General features: G+C 64.3%; 1 protein-coding gene across 2 annotated transcripts; it reads left to right on the top strand.

Moving 5' to 3' along the window:
- On the top strand, window positions 1–18,593 carry ADGRA2 (adhesion G protein-coupled receptor A2). 2 transcript variants are annotated; one of them, XM_082298225.1, is made up of 19 exons: window positions 1–265; window positions 7,401–7,472; window positions 10,386–10,457; window positions 10,564–10,635; window positions 10,788–10,859; window positions 10,968–11,131; window positions 11,199–11,412; window positions 11,746–11,910; window positions 12,462–12,663; window positions 12,749–12,898; window positions 13,029–13,187; window positions 13,338–13,547; window positions 13,616–13,817; window positions 14,008–14,216; window positions 14,351–14,478; window positions 14,870–14,993; window positions 15,100–15,245; window positions 15,391–15,480; window positions 15,732–18,593. In XM_082298225.1, the coding sequence occupies exons 1-19, from the start codon at window positions 45–47 to the stop codon at window positions 16,930–16,932; spliced, it is 3,873 nt and encodes a 1,290-aa protein (XP_082154351.1). In that variant the 5' UTR covers window positions 1–44; the 3' UTR covers window positions 16,933–18,593. The 2 variants fall into 2 exon arrangements, with proteins under 2 accessions (XP_082154351.1, XP_082154350.1); XM_082298224.1 differs by having other exon boundaries at window positions 13,029–13,190; window positions 15,732–18,590.
- The last annotated feature ends 121 nt before the right edge of the window (window positions 18,594–18,714 follow it).

The following is an 18,714-nucleotide window of genomic DNA, read 5'->3' as shown; positions in this document are numbered from 1 at the left end:
GGGCGCGGAGCCGGAGCCCGTAGCCGTGGCCCGGGGCCGGGGCCATGCGGCGGGCGGCGGCGCTGGTGCTGCTGGCGGCGGCACTGAGCGGCCCCGGGGCCGGTGCGCGGAGCTGCCCCGCGCTCAGCCTGGGCTGCAAGTGCGCGGCCGAGCGGGCCAAGGCGGGCGGCGGCCCCGGCGCGCTCCGGCGGAGGGTGGTCTGCAGCGGCGGGGGGCTCCCCGTGCCGCCCGAGCCGCGCCTGCTGCCCGAGGGCACCGTCACGCTGTGAGTACCGCGACCGGCACCGTCAGGGGCATCGCACCCGGCCCCGGGCATCCCCCAGTCCCCGGCGTCTCCCCGGGCATCTCCCTCCGGCCCGGCATTGCCCCGCGCCGCCCCGGCCGGGCGCTGCTGCCCCGGGGCCCCCTGAGCGGGATGAGGACCCACGCGTGGATCGCGCTGAGCCCTTTCCGTGCTGGAGCTGCGCGGCGGGGGATCCCAGGGTCGCCCCGTGGCGGGCAGGTGCTGGCGGGGACACGGGAACCGGGGACACGGAGACCGGGGGTGAAGCCCCGTGGGGTCGGGAGCGCGACGAAGTTACTTTTTTCTCTCAATAAGCTGCTCTGCACCAGCGGAAGCGTCGCTCGGTGCTGCGTAACGTGGCTCAAATCGCGTTATAGGGGTGTTGTGGCGCTGGACTCCGAGGGGACCCCGCTGTCCCTACGGCGCGGCGGCAGCGCGGGGCTGGTGTGGACGTGAGCTGGAAATCCAGGAAACGGGCTCCTTCTCCTGCTTCCCTCCGCAGCGTTTCTGAGTGCTGGGGAGCCTGTTTTTGTTTGAAAGTGACTGTTGTCCCTGGAAATATTTACTGAGCAGCGATCAGGAGCGGTTAATGGGTTCGGGGTTTGTGCAAAGGGTCTAAAGCTGCTGCTTGATCCGTGAAGGCTCCTCTTCCTCGCGGCCCCCGTGCAGGGGGTTGGGGTTCGGCTGGAGCTGGCAGCCGCGCGCTGCTCGCTGCAGGGTTTATTTATAACTCCAGAGGAGATGTTTGAATTAAAATCTGGATTGAAGACTGGGCTGGCAGCGCTGCAGCCGGGGGGAACGTCGCTTTCACCCGCAGTGTTGTCCCGTCGGGGTGGCTGTGCTTCCTGCCCATGCCAGCCTGCCCATGGTCGTGGCTCCCACCTTCCCCTCCTCGGGTGGATTTGGTTGGACGCTGCAGAGGATTGGGGCTGGGGGCTGCCTCATCCTGTCTGCTCTCACATCCTCGAACCCGCTGGGGTGTGTTGCCGCTGCTCTGGTTTGGGGTGATGGTGGCAGCAAAGGTGACACCGCTGGCACCAGCGTCCCCATGAGGAGTGCAGGCATGGAACACGCCGGGGCTACAGGATGGTGCCGTGAGCAGGGTCTGAGTGCAGTGGTCACATTAAAAGCATAAATTGTCCCAGAACAGCAGCACTGAGGGGTGTCCTGGGCTTCCCTCGGTGGGGGACACTGGGGGGCCTCAGGCAGGTGACAGCTGGGCTCTCCATCGCACTCGTGAGCTTTGCTCTTCGTGTTTTTCCTCATATGGCCCTTCCTCGTATGTCAGCCCCGCGCAAACGCTCGCAGGGATGTTTAGTCCTTTGTCAGTTTGCATTTGGGAAAAGCATCCCATCCCATGCCTGCTCCAGTGCCCTCCCCAGCTGTTCCCAGTGGGGGCTGTGCCGAGGGCCCCCTCGGAGGGGCCGGGATGACCGTGCAGAAGCATTAGGGCATTACACGATCCCACTAAAACGTGACATGAAACCTACAGGCGTAGGCAGAAACCTACAAATATGCGGTGACCCTGGCTCTGCTCTCGCGCAGTAAACATGATTTATTCCAAACCCTTTCCAGATGGAACAATCAAAACCAGAGGCTCCGACTTTGGGAGCGTCTCCTGGAGCCACTGGGGTGCGGGCAGGGAGTGGAGGGGCCCGGGAATGTGGCAAGGGCTGCACGTGCCTTGGGGACGTCCTGCTGGGGACAGCCGAATCTTGAATTCTGCGGGTGAGCTGGGTCTGAGCAGGGCTCCTACACGTGCCCCGGGATGCCAGGTCCTGTCTGTGCCCCGGCGTGCTCAGGTCCCCTCTGTCCCCCCGGGTGCTCGGCACTGCTGTTGCCTGTGCTGCAGGAAATGTGTTTGGGGCAGTAACGCTTCAAAGCAGAGCCGTGTTCCAGCGCTCATCCGGTCCAGCCTGGAATCGGGCGTGCCTGAGTGCTGTGCACCGGGGAGGCTCTTCCCAGCAGCCGCCAGCGCGGGAGGGACCCTGGCTCGGCCGCAGGTCCAGCTGTCCAGGCAGTGGCTGGGGACAGGCGGGCGGCCAGAGAAGCTTCAGTGGCTGGAGCTCTGTCACCCTGTGGGTCCCTCATCCCGCCTCTCATTTGGCTTTTTCCCACACTCTCGCTTTATTTATCTTTAATTATTAGGCCTGTGCTGAGGAATCCTGCGCTGCCTCCGCGGCAGCTGCTGCGCATTTACCCCCCACGCCTGAGAAATGCGCGCTGGCACCGCAGCCCACGGACAGGCAGAGCAGGGATGAGGGACAAAGGACAAGGGATGAGGGATGCCTGTGGCCCCAGGACCTGCCCTGCAGCCACTGCTGGGCTCGGCCATGGTCCCAGAGTCCCAGGGACACGTTGGTGTCTGATGGGGAATGTCTGCTGAGCGGAGCTGTGTCTCCTTGCTCTTCCCTCGGGCCCTCGCAGGGATCTCCAGCGATGGCTGTGGGTGTGGGGAGGGGGTGATGCTCACAACCCCCTGCAGCCCCAGCAGACGTTACACAGTGTGTGCCCTCCAACACCCACCCCAGTTCACACCCAGGTTAATTCCTGTGCCCAGCTCCCTGCAGGGAGGAAGGAGGGGTGCCAGCCTTGGTGCACGGGGTTCTCACCCCGCTCTGACTCGTGGCCCTGGAGAGGTGGCCTGGCTGTTTTGGCAGGACTGGCACCAGTGCAGCCTGGGGCACAGTGTGGCCCCCAGCCCTACATCCTGCTCCTGTTAGGACCAGGGGATTTGTCACCTCTCGGGGCTGTCCCTCCAGCGTGGCTGTGAGGTGCCGGGGTGCTGCAGACAGGGATTAACAAGGCTTTAATCCCCCCCAGCTGACCCCTGTGCTAATCATCTGATGGAAAAAGCACCATATCCCTAACGAGAGCTGGAGAGCCTCGGCCAGCCCCGCTGTCACACGGGCGGGAGCCCAAACCTCTTCCAGATGTGGAATCCCAGCACAGGCCTCATTTATGTGCACAGCTTGATTGCACTGAAATTACAGATTGTCTGCAGGGAATAGAGGGCTTTGACTTATGACCAATTTCCAGTTCTACTTGAACTCCCCGCTCCAAGGCCGCTCTATCCCGGGCCCTGCAGATGGTTCCTTTCTCAAGCCTTCTTCAGCTTTTTATTTGTTGTTTATTGGGCTGCAGCTCCATCAGGTTTGGGTTTTCCAGGGGCTGCAGGTCGTGGTGCTGCCTGTTGAGTTGGAGCATCCCGGCCCAGGCCAGCTCTGGAGGCTTTGCCCTCTCTCCGGGGCTTATTTTTCCTGTGCTAACAAAAGCCGAGGCTTGGAACAATAATTTTCACCATCCGAAATAGCCCGGCGTGACGTGAGGCTGGAGGAAACGCCCAGGCATGGCACAGGGAGGGGAAGAGCCCCTGAGCACCCAAGCAAAGCAGGGAGGGGGGATCCCTGCCAGGTCTTTGGTTCTCCAGCCCCATTGGGTTGGAAGATGCGAGGTCCCCTCCGGGATGCTGTGGGGTCCCCTCTGGGACGCTGTAGGGTTCCCCTCGGAACGCAAGGTTCTTTCTGGGAACTGTGGGGTCCTTCCTGGAATGTGGGTTCCCCCCTGGGATGTTGTGGGTCCCTCTGGGACGCTGCATAGTCCCGCTGGGATTCTGTGGGGTCCCTCTGGGTTGCTGCGTGCCCCCCCTGTGATACTGCCACCTCCAGAACCTTTCTCATTGCCAGAACCTTCAGCACCTCTCACCAGCCCCGGGGCCCCTCTTTTCTCTTCCCGAAATCCCTGTGCAGAGCAGCGAGCCATGCTCGGGGCGCAGCCTGTGCCGTATCTGCTCCGGGCATATGCTTTGAATTAATGCACTTGGAGAGCAGAGCCGGGCCGGGCCCCCACCCCCACCGCGGCCCCCCCAGGAACCCCCGCGCCGCTGCCTGCCCTGCCCAGGCTGGGGAGCCACCGTCTCCCCGCGTCCTTTTTTGGTTGGGTCCAGAGGAAGTTTATTGTTTCAGCAGCCCAGTTTCTGGAGCTGTTATTTATCCAAGTGGATTCCAGCATGCTTGAAAAAACAATCTTGTTTTTTTCACTTTTGGCTCCTCTTTTTGAGATGAAAAAAGAGGAGAAGAAGAAGAAGGGAATTGTATCTCCCTGCCGGCAGCCTCGCGGGCTCCAAGTCCCCACAGTCCTGGAGCACGGATGCTGCACCCCTTCCAGGCCTAGATCCCCCGGGGATGGGAGGGTGTTCCTTGGGGCTCCCCCTGCCATCCCCACCACGCATCCCCCATCGTTTCCGTTTGACTTCATGCTCCAGTCCTTAATCCCCGCATTGTCCAGAGGGACTTTTCCAGCCACCGCTCAATTAGCCGATTATTGTCCCCGTGGCGGGGCTGTCCCCGGCAGGAGCCCCCCGCCCGCCCACACTCCGTGCGGCCGGAGGGTCTCAGGGCACCGGGCAGGATGGAGGTGCTGTTCCAGGCGGGAGGATTCTGGAGTGGCATGGAGACAGCTGGGTTGGTGAGAGGGATCCCCAGCCCTCCCTCCAGGCACATTGCTCCAAGCCGGGACTGGGGGTTCTCTTGCTGAGCTGAGGGGTCCCAGCCTGGGGCCGGAGCTGAGTAACAGCTCCAAAGGCCACAGCTCTGTTTCCATGGCCTGCCAAGCCTGCTGATGGGTGGGATGTGAGGGCACTGGGTCCCCTCTGCACCCCCGGGCCTCGGTGAGCATGTGGGAAGCCACTGCAACCCCTACCCGGATCTCCCAGCCCACCGACAGCTGCTTGGCCTCGGTGAGCTGGGGGCAGTGGCTTGGCTTACAGCCCTCCATCCCCTTCCCCTCGGCTGATCCCTCCTCCCAGGGACAGCTCTCGGAGTTTGAAATGCAGTGGGGGGCTCCGGGTCCATCCCCACATGCCGACAGCTGGGCTCCCAGTGTGGCTCAGGGGCTGCTGGCCCATGACCCCCGTGTGCTGGGCTGGGGTGGCCTCGTGGGCACACTGATCCCATTGTATTTTGGGGGTTCTCAGTTAATATCCTGCAAAGGGACAGTGCCAAGGACCCACACACGGCTCTGCTGCCTGTGGACATGTGGGAATGGAAAGTGCCATGGAGCCTGATGAGAACTTCCTGGGGAAAAAAAAGAAAAAAAAAACAAACCAAAAAAAAAAACCCCAAAAACCCAAACAGAAAACAATTTGGAACATAATATCCATGAAACTAGAGAAAACAAAACAAACCCGTGTTGGAGGATGTGGGTTGTAACTGGGGAGTGCGACCCAGATGGCTTCTGTGGGACAGGGAAGAAAAGAGCCAGGATCCCTACCCAGGAAGAATTCTGCAGGAAGAAAAGTTTCGGGCAAACTGTCACTGTCAGCACAGCCTTTTTGTGCCAACCCCTCCTTTTAGTCAAGGATCTCTTCTCCTTGAGAAAGGACAGACCTGGGCAGCACCCACAGCTCAGGGTGCCCTGAACCGTGCGGGGTCCCGGCCTTTTTCTGGAGGGGCTCCAGGGGTGGCTTTGCCCTCGGCCGAGGTACCCCCGGGGAGGGTGTCGCTGGCTGCAGATCACGGGGGCAGCCGCTCCTGCTGGAAGCCAGGAGCGTTGCCTTTTAAGGCTGGAGCTGTGGTGTTAGGGCAGAGGTGCGGATGGTGCCGGGGGTCTGTGAGGAGAGCGACCATCCCCGGGGGTCAGCCGAGGGCCGCGTTCCCAGTGCGGTGCAGGTCTGGTGCTCCGGCCCTGCCGGCTCTGCCACCACGCTGGAGCCACGGCTGCATCCCCCCGCACAGCCCGTGCTGTGGGTTGTGAAATCTCCTGCCGCTGGAATGAAAACTTCCTGGAGCCCTTGGGGCCCGCACGGCCTTGAGCAACAGCCCCCACCGATGGCCGTGACGGGGAATTGGGGCGCGCCATGGGCTGCTGGGGCTGTGCCAGGAGCGATGGAAACATCCCTGGAAGCTGTCCCCTGCTCTGGGAAGGGTCCTGGGTTGAGCCGGCACCAGTGCTCGCTGCTGGGGAGAGCCGAGCCTTGGCAAAGAGTGCTCCCGGCAGGGAGGAGAGGGTCAGACATGGCCCTGGCCGTGGCAGCTCCGGCCGCCGGCGTGTGGAAGCAATTTGCAGCTGTCGGGGCCGCCGGACGTTTCCGCTCCCCGCCGGCCGGGTCGAGGGCCCCGCGGGCGCGCCGGTGCCCGGTGGCGGCTCCTCATTAGCACAGGATGCGGGGGCTGCGCTGCCAGACCCCGGCCCTTCCCTCCCACCCGGCCTGCGGGGGGCTGCACGTCCCGGTCCCGGTCCTGCCCCGAGCCGAGCGCGGCGGCGGCTCCGCGGGCAGCGCGTCCGGAGGGGCCGGGCTGCAGCACACAGCGGCCATTCAGCCCGGCCGCCGAGCCCGCCCGTGTGTAAACAGCCCCGGCCCGGCCCTCAATGAGCCCTTTTTTCCCGCGGCTCCCCCCGGCCAGGGCTCCAGGATGCCCTCCCGGCCCGGCTGCCGCCTGCCCCCGCTCCGTCTCCGGGTCGCTTTGCCGGCGCTGGCGTCGCCGGTGCCCACGGGGCCGCACGCAAGCTCCGGGGAGCCAACGCTGGTCCCCGAGAGCTGGGTCTGGCTCTGCTAATTGCACTGATGAGCTTTAATGAGCTCCTGGCTGAATCGTCGGGTGCTGGCGCCCTCCGTCCTCTCCCATCACGCCACAAGGGGCCCTTTGGTCAGCAAAGCTGTTCATTTTGGGATAAAATGTCCTTGCTGGGATAGCCACAATGCCATGACCATCAGGAGCAGGCGGCCCCCTCCTGGCTGCAGGTGGGGTGTCCTCTTGGTGCTGGGGCGGGGGTCATCTCCTGCACGTGTAATTCCTTGCACCAAGGTGATGCCCCAGGAGCCAGCACGGGGATCCCGTGGCAGTCAGTCCAGGTGGTCCATGGCATGGAGACCACGCAGAGCATCCAGCACAGCTTCTGCGTCCCAACACGGCCATTGCATTCCATGCTCCCACCTGGCCACGCAAGCCTGTCCCTGGAGTTCTCCACAGCCACCACCGCAGTGGCACCGCCGGGGCAGTGGCGTCTTGTGGGGGTCTGCCTGTCCTTACTCCCCTCCTGGGTCACCAGGACACGGCTGGGGGTCTGTGGCAGGTCAGGTAACGAGGCTGCCCCTCTCCCTCTGCTCTTCCCACAGGCTGCTGAGCAACAACAAGATCACGGTGCTGGAGAACGGCTCTTTCTTCGGGCTGCGGGCTCTGGAGAAGCTGTGAGTGAGGGTCGGGCAGGAGGGTAGGGGGCAGTGGGATGCAGACAGGGCTTCCACGGTGGATGGCAGCACCATCACTCGCTTTCGGCTCCTGATGTGCTGCAGGAGGACCAGCACCACAGCGCAGAATTTGCCACTCGCACCCACGGGCATCGCAGGGACCCCGGGAGCTGCCGTGGGGCGGGAGGCACCGGGGGGGGCCGCGCTCCGTGAGGGCCGGTATGAAAAGCGACATTGTCCCCCCGAACAAAGTCAACTTTCTTATCTCTCCATGAAAGGCATCTCTATGGAGGGAGCTGTGAGGAGGGGAGATTTATGGCCCCCATATGGGTTTGATCTGTAGGTATGCAGGCACGGGGACCGGCACTGAGGGTGTTTTGTTCCCTGCCATGGCCCTGCGAGGGTCTCGCGCATTCCTGTGCTGTGTGGGCTCCCGTGGAAATCCCCACGGGACTGTTTTTGGGGTGAGTGAAAAGCAGTCACCTTAGGGACACCATCCCACATAGCTGCGTCCTCCCCAGCACGGGTCGAGGTGTGGGGTCACCTCCTGCTCCTGGCACTGCACCCTCATGAACGGGAGGGATCATGGGACACAGGGGAGGAGTCGTGGCGCAGCCGGGGGGGCCACAGCTGGGGAGGGCCATGGATCTGCAGCCCCCGTGTGCCCCTAAAGGTCGCCATGTCCTGGGAGAGCAACCACCCCAGGTCACCTCCTGCTCACCACGGGGTCAGAGGGGGCCTGGGGGGGGTGGGGGGGTGGGCAGCATTCCCCCACCCCGGCCGGCCACATTGCACCGTGCCGCGCCTGATTGCCCTCGACAGGAGCCATAATTGTTTTCATCGGGTCGGTTTGGGGCCGCAGCACAGACGTGCCCTATGGGGAGCCCGTGCTGGCATGGCGGGGACACCGTGGGGGCTGCGGGGCCCCTCGCTTCTCATCCTGGGGCTGGCAAGGCCCCCACCCACCCTGGCTACCCACCGTGGGTGCTTTGGAGTCCCAGCATAATGGGGAGAACCCATTCCCTGGATGTCAGCGGTGCCCCCAAGGACCACCTCCCCTCGGGCTTGGCATCTCCAGTGATTTGTAGCGGCGTAATGAGATTAATGAGTCTGAGTGGGGACGGTATGCGGCGGCGGCCGCGAGCGCTCATTAGCAGGGCCCCTCTTGGGAACGGCCCCGGGGAGATGCGAGGAGGCTCGGTGGGTGACAGCAGGGACAAGGATGGACTCAGTCCATCTGTCTGTCTGTCTGCTGGGCTGCAGCGGGTGCAGCCCAGCGTGCTCTGGGCGGTGAATCAGGATGGCTCAGGTCCTTGGTTTGCTGTAGTGGGGATCTCAGTGCACTCTTGGTCATTGGGGTCTCCATGCACGTGTGGTGGCGGGGTGTCCCCATGCACCCGTGGCACTGAGCCACTGCTGGCTCTCACGCCTGCAGCTCACCCCGCCGGGGCTGGGGGAGGAGGGGGCTCGGGACGGGAGGAAATGCAAAGGCAAATGCGCAGAGCAGAGAAAGAGAGGAGCCTTATCGGAAATCAGCAGCAGCCCCGGCCGTGGCCCGCGGGAGGAAGTGCCTGAGTGAGGAAGGCTGCCCCTGGCCAAGCGCCGGGCTGGCTGCAAACCCCTGGGCCCCAGCACGGTCCCCGGTGGGTCCCATCCCCGGCTGGTGGTCGCTGCAGCACCCAGACCCCCCCAGACCTGAGCCAGGGGCCGCAAGTTTTGTCAGTGGATGCGTTTTGGCTGGCAGGGTGTGCTGGGGGTGTTCTGGGGCGTGGGAGTCCCTGGGACACGCAGCGGGGCAGGGGGCTGGTGCCGATGGTCTCTCCTGGCGCAAACAGGCGGGGTTTGCGGGACGGGTGTGTGCGGGGTGGATGTCGGCAGCGGGACTGCCGTCGGTGCGGCGGGTGCTGGCGGGGGCGGTGCAGGTGAGCGGAGCTGTTCCTTCAGCACCGGCGCTCACCTGTGCACACCTGCCCGCACGCCTGCCTGCACCGCCGGCCGCGGCGGCTGCCAGGACCTGCGTTTGTCCGTCAGGAACGCTGGGAAAGGCAGGCGTGGGCAGGGCCGTTGCATCAGCCGAGAAGGGCCGGGATGACGCCGGCTGCGTTTCCTCTCCCTGAGGGGCCCCTCTCGCCTCTCCGGCGGGACTCCCCCCCGCACCCCGGGCCTGCTGGAAGGGGCTGCTCCGCTCCCCATCCTGGGCACTGGTTTGTGGCCCTCCAGCGGGGCTGTGGTTCACGGGGTGTCCCGAGGGCCACAGGCAGAGCAGCGGGAGACCCAGCGACGAGCCCGTGGAGACTGCTATAAATAAACACGGATCCATATGGATCCCATTTCCTCTCCCGGACAGCGCCGGTGCTCAGCAGAAGTTGCCTCGGGTCCCAGGGGCTGGACAGAGTGGCCGATGCCACCAGCGCTCCCCGCTCTGTCGGCAGCCACCCCGCGCGGCTGTGCCAGGCGAGCCCCTGATCAGGCTAATTGCTCAAACGAGCTTCCCGAAGGCCGCAGAGCCCTGCTCTTATCCCGCAACAGGAGATAACCCGCCGGGATACCGCTGTTCTGGAAGCAATGCGGGGCCAATGCCAGCAGCCAGTGCCAGCGTGCAGGGACACTCGGTGCTCCGCAGGGCACCCAGGGTGTGCCGAGGGGCTGGCATCCCCCCGGGAGCAGCGGGGAGCCTCGCGCCTTCCCTGCATCCCTCGGAGAGATAACGAGAGAGAAATGGGATGGAAAAGTGTTAATGAGGCCCTCGCAGGGGGTTGGCAGTACCTGGGGGGGGGGGGGGGGGGGGCAAGGAAGGAGATGGGGGCTGGGGGTGGAACGAGTGTGCTCGTGGCCTCGGCCTCCCCGTGCTGCGTCTCCTGGGGACGGGGCTCCCCACAGCGCACCCCAAGATGTGTGTCTGTCTCCCCACAGGGACCTGAAGAACAACCTGATCAGCACAGTTCAGCCCGGTGCCTTCCTCGGCCTCCCCGAGCTGAAGCGGCTGTAAGTGCCGGTGCAGCCCCTCGGACCACACGGGGCTGGCCCTGGGGACGACAACGGGGACAGTGGGGCAGTGCCAGCCCTGATGGCCCCTTCACTCGCCTTGCAGGGACCTCTCCAACAACCGCATCGGCTGCCTGAGTGCCAGCGTCTTCCAGGGGCTCCCCAACCTCCTCCGACTGTAAGTAGCTCCCTGGGGACATCCTGGCCAGCCCTGTCCCTTGTCTCCTGACAGTGAGGGGGTGTGTGGGCACAACAAGGGGCCTGGGAGGTGTCCCGTCTCCCAGCAGCTCCCTGGCCCCCTCCATGCCATCTTTCTCTCTTGTCCCACAGGAACATGTCCGGAAACATCTTCTCCAGCCTCCCGCCCGGTGTTTTTGACGAGCTCCCCTCCCTGAAAGTTGTGTGAGTTGGTGCCCTGGGATTTCAGCGCTCAGGGAGGCCCCTGCCGGGGGTCTCAGGGCTGGTGGGTGCCCCAGCCCTGCAGGTGCCCCGTGACACCATCCCTTGCAGGGACTTTGCCACCGAGTACCTGACGTGCGACTGCAACCTGCGCTGGGTGCTGCCCTGGGCCCGCGAGCGCCTGGCGCAGATCTCGGAGCGGACGGCGTGCGCGTTCCCCCGGCAGCTGCGCGGCATCGCCCTGCGCGGGGCGCGGGACGGGCAGCTCCGCTGCGGTGAGCCGGGGCCGGGGCGGGGGCGGCGGCGGCGGCGGCGGCGCGGGCTCACCTGTGTCCCCTGCAGCGGGAGCCCCGGAGCTGCACACCCACCACCTCATCCCGTCGCTGCGCCAGGTGGTTTTCCAGGGCGACCGGCTGCCCTTCCAGTGCACGGCCACGTACCTGGACAACAGCACCCAGATCCGGTGGTTCCACAACCGCGAGCCCGTGGAGGAGGATGAGCAGACGGGCATCATCGTGGAGGAGAGCCTCATCCATGACTGCACCTTCATCACCAGGTAAAGGATAGGGATGGGAATGGGAATGGGAATGAGATTGGGATGGAGATGGAATTGGGATAGAGATGGGGACAGAGATTGGGATGGGATGGGGATGAGATGGGGACAGGGATGGAAATGAGATGGGGATGGCAATAGAGACCACATGGGGATGGGGACAGGGACGGACACTCGTGGGCACAGGGCTCACAGGTTTGTCGGTACCAAGTGCCGTGGGTGGGCTGCCGAGTGTGGGTACCTGCGGTGCTTCATGGCGTGTGTCCCCACGCCCCCAAGCTTGGGTGATCGCCGTGGGGTAGCCCCGCCGCGCCAGCCCGTCTCCTCTGCCCGCAGCGAGCTCATCCTCTCCAACATCCACGTCTCCGCCAACGGCGAGTGGGAATGCGCCGTCTCCACCTCCCAGGGTAACGTCAGCAAGAAGGTGGAGATCGTGGTGCTGGAGACCTCCGCATCCTACTGCCCTGCCGAGCGGGTCACCAACAACCGCGGGGACTTCAGGTGGGGACCGCGGTGGCGCAAGTGCTGTGGCGGAGGGGACACCCGTGGCCGGTGCCGCATGGACAGCGAGCGGTGCTTGCGGGGGCCTCTCCTCGCCGCAGGTGACCGCGCGTCTGGTAGCGATTATCGGCCGCGGGGAGCGCGGGCGCTTTTGAAGGGCTTCCCGTGCCGGCAGCGCAGCCTGGCTCCAGCAGCAGAGGTGTTGGAATTTCTCTGGCACGAGACGAAAGGCTCCGGGCGCCCGCCGTAACCCCGGCGGGGCCCTTACGGAATAGAAATTACTGGCACAGTCAATGTGGCTTAAATTAGCGGTACCCCCCCCCCCCGCCCGCCGCTTCCCCCTGCGCTGCCGGAGCCGAGTGGGATTCGGGATTGGAGAGGATGGGGGCTTTGGGGGGAGCATCACACGAGCGTCCCCAGAGCCCGGCGGCGGCGGCGGCTTGCGGAGGGGGTGCGGGTGGCGCTGCGCAGGGGCCGCACGGGGGGAGCAGGCTCGGGGCGGGGCTGCTTGTGGCGGGTGCCCCGCGGTCACTGTGCGCTGGTGCCCGCAGGTGGCCCCGCACCCTGGCAGGGATCACGGCCTATCAGCCCTGCCTGCAGCACCCGTTCGCCGCGGGGCCGGCGGGCGCGGGCTCGGCGGGCGAGAAGCAGGCGTGGCGGCGCTGCGACCGTACCGGGCGCTGGGAGGAGGGCGACTACTCCCACTGCCTCTACACCAACGACATCACCCGAGTGCTCTACACCTTCGTGCTGGTGAGTGGGGGGCCCGGGGGCTCGGCTGGGCCGGAGGGGGCACAGCCGGTGACCGTGGCCCCGCCGTGGCCGTGCCGCCCCGCAGATGCCCATCAACGCCTCCAACGCCCTGACCCTGGCCCACCAGCTCCGCGTCTACACGGCCGAGGCAGCCAACTTCTCAGACATGGTTGATGTTCTCTATGTGGCCCAGATGATAGAGAAGTTTATTGGCTACGTGGACCAGATCAAGCAGGTAATGAGCACTGCGGGTGTCCCCTGCTTGCCCCAGTGCAGCCTGGTGCTTTTGGGGTGGAAAAGCATGAATTGGGGGATTTCCACGGGGGACGGTGGTAGCTCTTTGCAGAGCCGCTTGCTGTCCCCAGCTGACAGACGTGATTGTGGAGATGGCCAGCAACATCATGCTGGTGGACGACCACATCCTGTGGATGTCTCAGAAGGAGGAGAAGGCCTGCTCCAGCATCGTGCGCTCCCTGGAGAGGATCGCAGCCCACACACTGGGCAGCAACTCCCAGCACATGGCAGTGGTGAGGGGGAACATGGGGTGGGGCTGGGTACGGGGAGGATGCAGAGGGAGGAGTGGGTGGGATGTTGGTGTGGGGTCTCTGGCAATGCCAGGGGGGTCTCTGCCCGTGCCAGGGCTGATGACCACCCCACGGTGCTGTGCCTGGCAGAACTCTCGCAACATCGCCTTCGAGGCTTACGTGGTAAAGCCCGAGAGCTACGTGGGGCTGAGCTGCGTGGCATTCCAGCGGCGGGAGGGGGTCCCCCCAGGACGTCCCCCCTCGGCCGAGCCGGGGGCCGAGCCCATGCCCGACCAGCAGCTCAGGCTCCGCTGCACCACGGGGCGGCCCAACGTCTCCCTGACCAGCTTCCACATCAAGGTACAGGAATGCCGGGGGTTGGGGGGCTGGGGGTTGGCCCCTGCTCACCAGTGACCGTGCACCCGCAGAACAGCATCGCCCTGGCCTCCATCCAGCTGCCCCCCAGCCTCTTCGCCAGCCCAGTCCCAGCCATGCCGGGGGCCGACTGCAAGCTCCAGCTGCTGGTCTTCCGCAACGGGAAACTCTTCTGCAGCACCGGGAACTCCTCCCGCCTGGCCGACGATGGCAAACGCCGCAGCGTGGCCACCCCCGTCATCTACGCTGGGACCTGTAAGGGCGGCATGGGGGGTGCCCTCTGGGGCTCCCTGGGGCATTGTGCTGGTGCCCCCGCAGTGCAGCGGCATCCCCGGGGTCCTCATAGGGAGATGGCAGTGTGCCTATGGGATGTGGAGGGTCCCCTGTGTCCAGCCCCTCTGGGGGTGTCACTTGTCCTGCTGACCAGGTTTCTCTGTGGCTGCAGATGGCTGTGGAGTGGGGAACCTGTCAGAGCCAGTGGCTGTGTCCCTGCGACACCCCGGGGAGGGCACGGACCCCGTGGCTGCGTACTGGAACTTCGAGGTGCTGGGAGGCATGGGGGGCTGGAGCGCCGAGGGGTGCCAGCTGGCCGCCCGCGAGCCCAATGTCACCTCCCTGCACTGCCGGCACCTCAGCAACGTGGCCGTGCTCATGGTAGGTGCCTGGCGAGCAGCAGGGTGGGAGTGTTGCTGCGGTGGGGAGTGGGGGAGCTGCAGGAGGGTGGTGGGGTGGGTCAGGGGCACAGGAAGGGTGCTGTGGGGTCTGACGGGTTGTGCTGTGCTGTGCAGGAGCTCAGTGGGTTCCCCAGCGAGGCACAAAGTGCTGCCGAGGTGCTGCACCCGGCCATGTACACCTGCACGGCCGTGCTGCTGCTCTGCCTCTTCACCACCATCATCACCTACATCGTCCACCACGGGTGAGGGAGCGTCTCGGTGCCTGTGGTGGGGGTCTGCGGGCTGTGCTGGGGTGGGTATCTCTTTGGGCAGCGGGAGGAGCTCCCCAGGTGCCAACAGCCAGGAGAAGGTGTGCGGGGATGGCCGTCCAGTGACACGGCCCTTTAGGACATGGTTCTCAGGTGATGACCCTCCAGGAATGTGCTGCCCGGCAAGTGGCACTGCCCCAGGTGCCCTGGGTGCTGGTCCTTCACCCATCGCACCTGTACATCTCCTCCTCCAGCCACGCTCCATGGCCAGGGACAGGCTGTTGGTGCATCCCCCCAGATGCAGGATTTGTGCCAAAGGGAGCCGTGGCTCTCCCGGGGTCAGGCTGGAGCTCATAGGTGCCCACTGTGCCTCTTGCTCTTCCAGCACCATCCTCATCCCGCGGAAGGGCTGGCACATGCTGCTTAACCTCTGCTTCCACATCGCCATGACGGCCGCTGTCTTCGCAGGAGGCATCACCCTCACCGGCTACCGGGCCGTGTGCCAGGCCGTGGGTACCGGGCAGAGCCCAGCACCGCGGGGTCCTGCGGGACAGGGACTGGGGGGCACGGCCATGTCTGCAGCATCCCCTCCCCAACCAAGGCCTCCTCCCGCAGGTCGGCATCATCTTGCACTACTCGTCCCTCTCCACACTGCTCTGGATGGCAGTGAAAGCCCGAGTGCTCTACAAGGAGGTGACCTGGAAGGCGCCGCAGCAGCCGGACGGGGACACGTCCCAGGCAGCCCCCAGACCCATGCTGCGGTATGGATTCCCCTTGCCCTTGCTCCGGCCCCGCGGGGGCATCTCCAGGGGCTGGAGCGGGACTTGCTCTTCTGGACAAGCCCATCCTGCGCTCTCCCACGGGCTCCAGGTGTGCAATGACACTTCACTTCCCCCCCTCCCCCAGGTTCTACCTGATCGCTGGCGGGATCCCCCTCATCATCTGTGGGATCACAGCAGCTGTCAACATCCAAAACTACCATGACAACAACCCCTAGTAAGTGCCGCTGCTTGATCCTTCATTCCTCCCACATGGGTGGCCTCCCTCTGCTGGGGCAGGGGAACTGGTGGCACTGGGAATCTGGAGAAGTTTGGGAAAAGGTCGGTGAGGTCGGTGAGAGTTACCCGTATACTGGGAAAAAAATTGTCCAGACAGCGAGCACGGCTCCACAGAGCCCGTGCCATCAGGGCAGGGGTGCCAAGCAGCTCCACACCACGACCCCTCAGAGCCCCTCTCCTCCCGCACAGCTGCTGGCTGGTGTGGCGGCCCAGCCTGGGCGCTTTCTATGTCCCCGTGGCCTTCATCCTGCTCGTCACCTGGATTTATTTCCTCTGTGCCGGGCTCAGCCTCCAGTGCCGACCCTCACACCGGAAAGACATCCCGGAGCCGCTGGAACCACCGCCACGGCTGGGGGGGACCAGCGACCTCCTGACAGACTCTGGGTCCATCTCGGTGACGCTGCACTCGGGGCCGCCCTGCCCCGAGGGGGACGGTGTCTACTCTCTGCGGGTGCAGTTCTGGGCACTGGTGGCCACCCACGCTCTGTACGTGGCCCTGTGGACGTTCGGCGCCATGGCCGTGTCCCAGCGCTGGTACCTGAACATCGTCTTCAGCTGCCTCTACGGCGTCACCGCCGTGGCGCTGGGGCTCTTCATCTTCGTCCATCACTGCCTGCGGCGCCGGGACGTGCTCAGCTCCTGGTTCTCCTGCTGCCCGTCGTACCGGAACGCGCTGCCCATGCAGGCCTACGTCCACCCCGGGCTGGGGCCAGAGGACGGCTCGCAGGTCTTCATCGGCTGCGACCCAGACGCCGCTCGCTCCGGCGCCTCCTCCTCCTCCTCGCCCAGCAGCGCCGGCTCTGCCGGGGGCCGCTGCAAGCTCACCAACCTGCAGGTAGCCCAGAGCCAGGCGGACGCTCGCCCGGCGCCCTGCCCGGAGCCGGACCCTGCCGACGGGAAGCCCGTCAGGCACACCAGCAACCTCCACGGCCGCAGGAGCCACCGGGGCAGAACTAAGCCGTGCCGGGACGGGAAGCACCACCGCTTGAAAATGCTGCGGGGCCCCTCGGACCACCCGTCCAGCGAGAGCGGGAGCCTCCACAACAGCCACTCCGAGAGCTACCCCAGCGGCAGGACCAGCCCGGCCAGCGGCGGCCGCGCGGGGCCGCGGGCGGCGCAGGATGGGGAGGCGGTGCCCAGCCCCTCGGAGGGCAGCGACGGCGGGCGGCGGGTGCCCGACTTCGCCGAGGCTCGCCGGAGGAGCGGCAGCCGGGACAACCTGCGGCCGGGCGGCAGCGCCGAGAGGGAGGCGAAGCGCCGCTCGTACCCCCTCAACGTGGGCAGCCACAACGGCGGCCTCAAGGGCAGCAAGTACGACATCAACTTGGCCAGCGCCGACAGCGTGGCCGGCATGAAGACAGGCCTGTGGAAGAGCGAAACCACCGTGTGAAGGTGGGGAAGGACCAACGGCCGCAGCGTTTTCCTGCGGGAGCCGCGGCCGGAGCTGCTCGGGCCATGGCGGTGGCAGCGCTGCGGAAATCACCACATGCACTAGCAGGGGTGGGCGGCACGGCCGGCGGCTCCGGCTCCCCCGGGCACAGCGCGATCCATCTCCCCGAGGAGGCTCCGAGCTTCCCGCCGCGGTGCCGGCGACTCCAGGCAATCCTTGCCCGTCAGCAGCCAGAATTGCAGCCGTGCTTTAATCACTCCTGCATGTCACTTGAGATTGATCCTAAATGCTATTTTATATTATACAGAGGAAATGTCTATTTTTCAAAGCTATATTATTGAATGTATATATGTATAGACAGAGCCGTAAGTGACGCGAGGGCCCCGCTCCCGCCCCTGTGCCCTGGGAGCGGGCGCTGGGCCAGGGCCCACTCGTGCCACGACTGCAATATTCCCGCTGAGGGACCACTCCAAGTGCCCTTTACGTCCAGGCACCGCAGCCCCAGCCTGAGCAAACTGCTTCTGGAGAGCAGCTGCTCCCTCTGGAATGTTCCTACCCGCGTGTCAGCCCTGGGGGTTGGGCGGTGCTGAAGCCATATCGAAAAGCCAAGCACAAGGTAAGAGGAGCCTCAGCTCCAAGGTGAGGCGATTGTCTGCACTGCTTTAATGCCAGACACTAAAATAACGGCCAGAAAAGGCTCCAGACACTAAAATCACAGCCAGAAAATGCTCCCAGGCCCTCAGAGGCTCAAGCCATGCAGTGGGGTGGGCTGGCAGAGCTGTGCTGCTGCTGGAGCCAGGACTGACCCTCTGTGCCAAAGCACCAAAGAACCAAGATGTGGGAGAGACCCAGAGCAGCTCTGTGTCCTTAATCCAGGGTCTCAAGCTCAGAAAAGACCTAGGCTTGCTCTTAAGAAGGCAGAGACCATTCTGGGGAGCAGGGACCATTCCTGGGAATGCAGGAGAATGATGCCAAGGAATTGGGGACCTTCCTCGGACAGTTCCCATGGTGCAAAGGGCTGGAACCTGGATAAGCACTTATTGTTCTCACTGAAAAACAAGTCTCTCCTTTTTCCCAGCACACAGGTAAAGCAGCCAGGCCGCAGAGAGGCTGCAGCAAAGCACAGGAGGAAGGTGGGAGCCTGGTGCCTCCCCTGCTTCAGTTTCCCCTACATGCAAATGAGTTTAATTACGTAGCTACCTCCGAGGGGTCGTGGGGCTGGCAGGGCCACGAGGGGGGGAGGAAAAAGCACTTAGTGGGGATCGGTCTCCCCTGGGAACCACTCACCCCACAGGGCTGGGGCACCCCTGGGCTTAACATGCCACTGTCTGCCTGCCTCGGCTTCTCTGCCCAATTAAATGTTTAAATATTTCATTGTCCCTGGTATTTAACACAGTTCAAACCCTTGCTGTGGCTCCTGCAGCCTCCCCAGCCTGGCTGATGCCCCGTGGTTCTATCGCTTGCTGCATTGTGACAGTATTAGAGAAAAAGCTTTGTATTCTTAATTACACTTTGTTTTGTCTGTTTACAAGCGAATGACATATCAACAGAGCTTCCTGCAATATCCGGGGGGAGGGAAGGGAAATATGCCAAAGAAATGCCTTTAAGGGGGTCTTTTTGCATTTTTATATGAATAGAATGTTTCTAGCAGATATGTTTTGTTTAATATATTAAAGATATGCCAATCTGCCAAGATCTGCTGTTATTTCTCTCAGACTTCATGTTCAAATACAGCCTGGCCTGCAGTTTTTTGACCCTCACAAAGTCATTCTGCTGAAGAAT

Source organism: Coloeus monedula, assembly GCF_965178545.1.
Source record: "Coloeus monedula genome assembly, chromosome: 28".
Taxonomy (NCBI): Eukaryota; Metazoa; Chordata; class Aves; order Passeriformes; family Corvidae; genus Coloeus; species Coloeus monedula.
Note: the sequence above shows the minus strand (reverse complement) of the source record. Positions and strands in the feature narration are given on the sequence as shown.

What these genes read in the sequence shown, in the direction of transcription:
- ADGRA2 (XM_082298224.1), top strand. Translation starts at nt 45, where the DNA reads ATGCGGCGGGCGGCGGCGCTGGTGCTGCTGGCGGCGGCACTGAGCGGC. An exon ending in CCCGAGGGCACCGTCACGCT is followed by an intron (nt 266 to 7,400) that starts GTGAGTACCGCG and finishes CTCTTCCCACAG; the next exon opens with GCTGCTGAGCAACAACAAGA. An exon ending in AACAACCGCGGGGACTTCAG is followed by an intron (nt 11,911 to 12,461) that starts GTGGGGACCGCG and finishes TGGTGCCCGCAG; the next exon opens with GTGGCCCCGCACCCTGGCAG.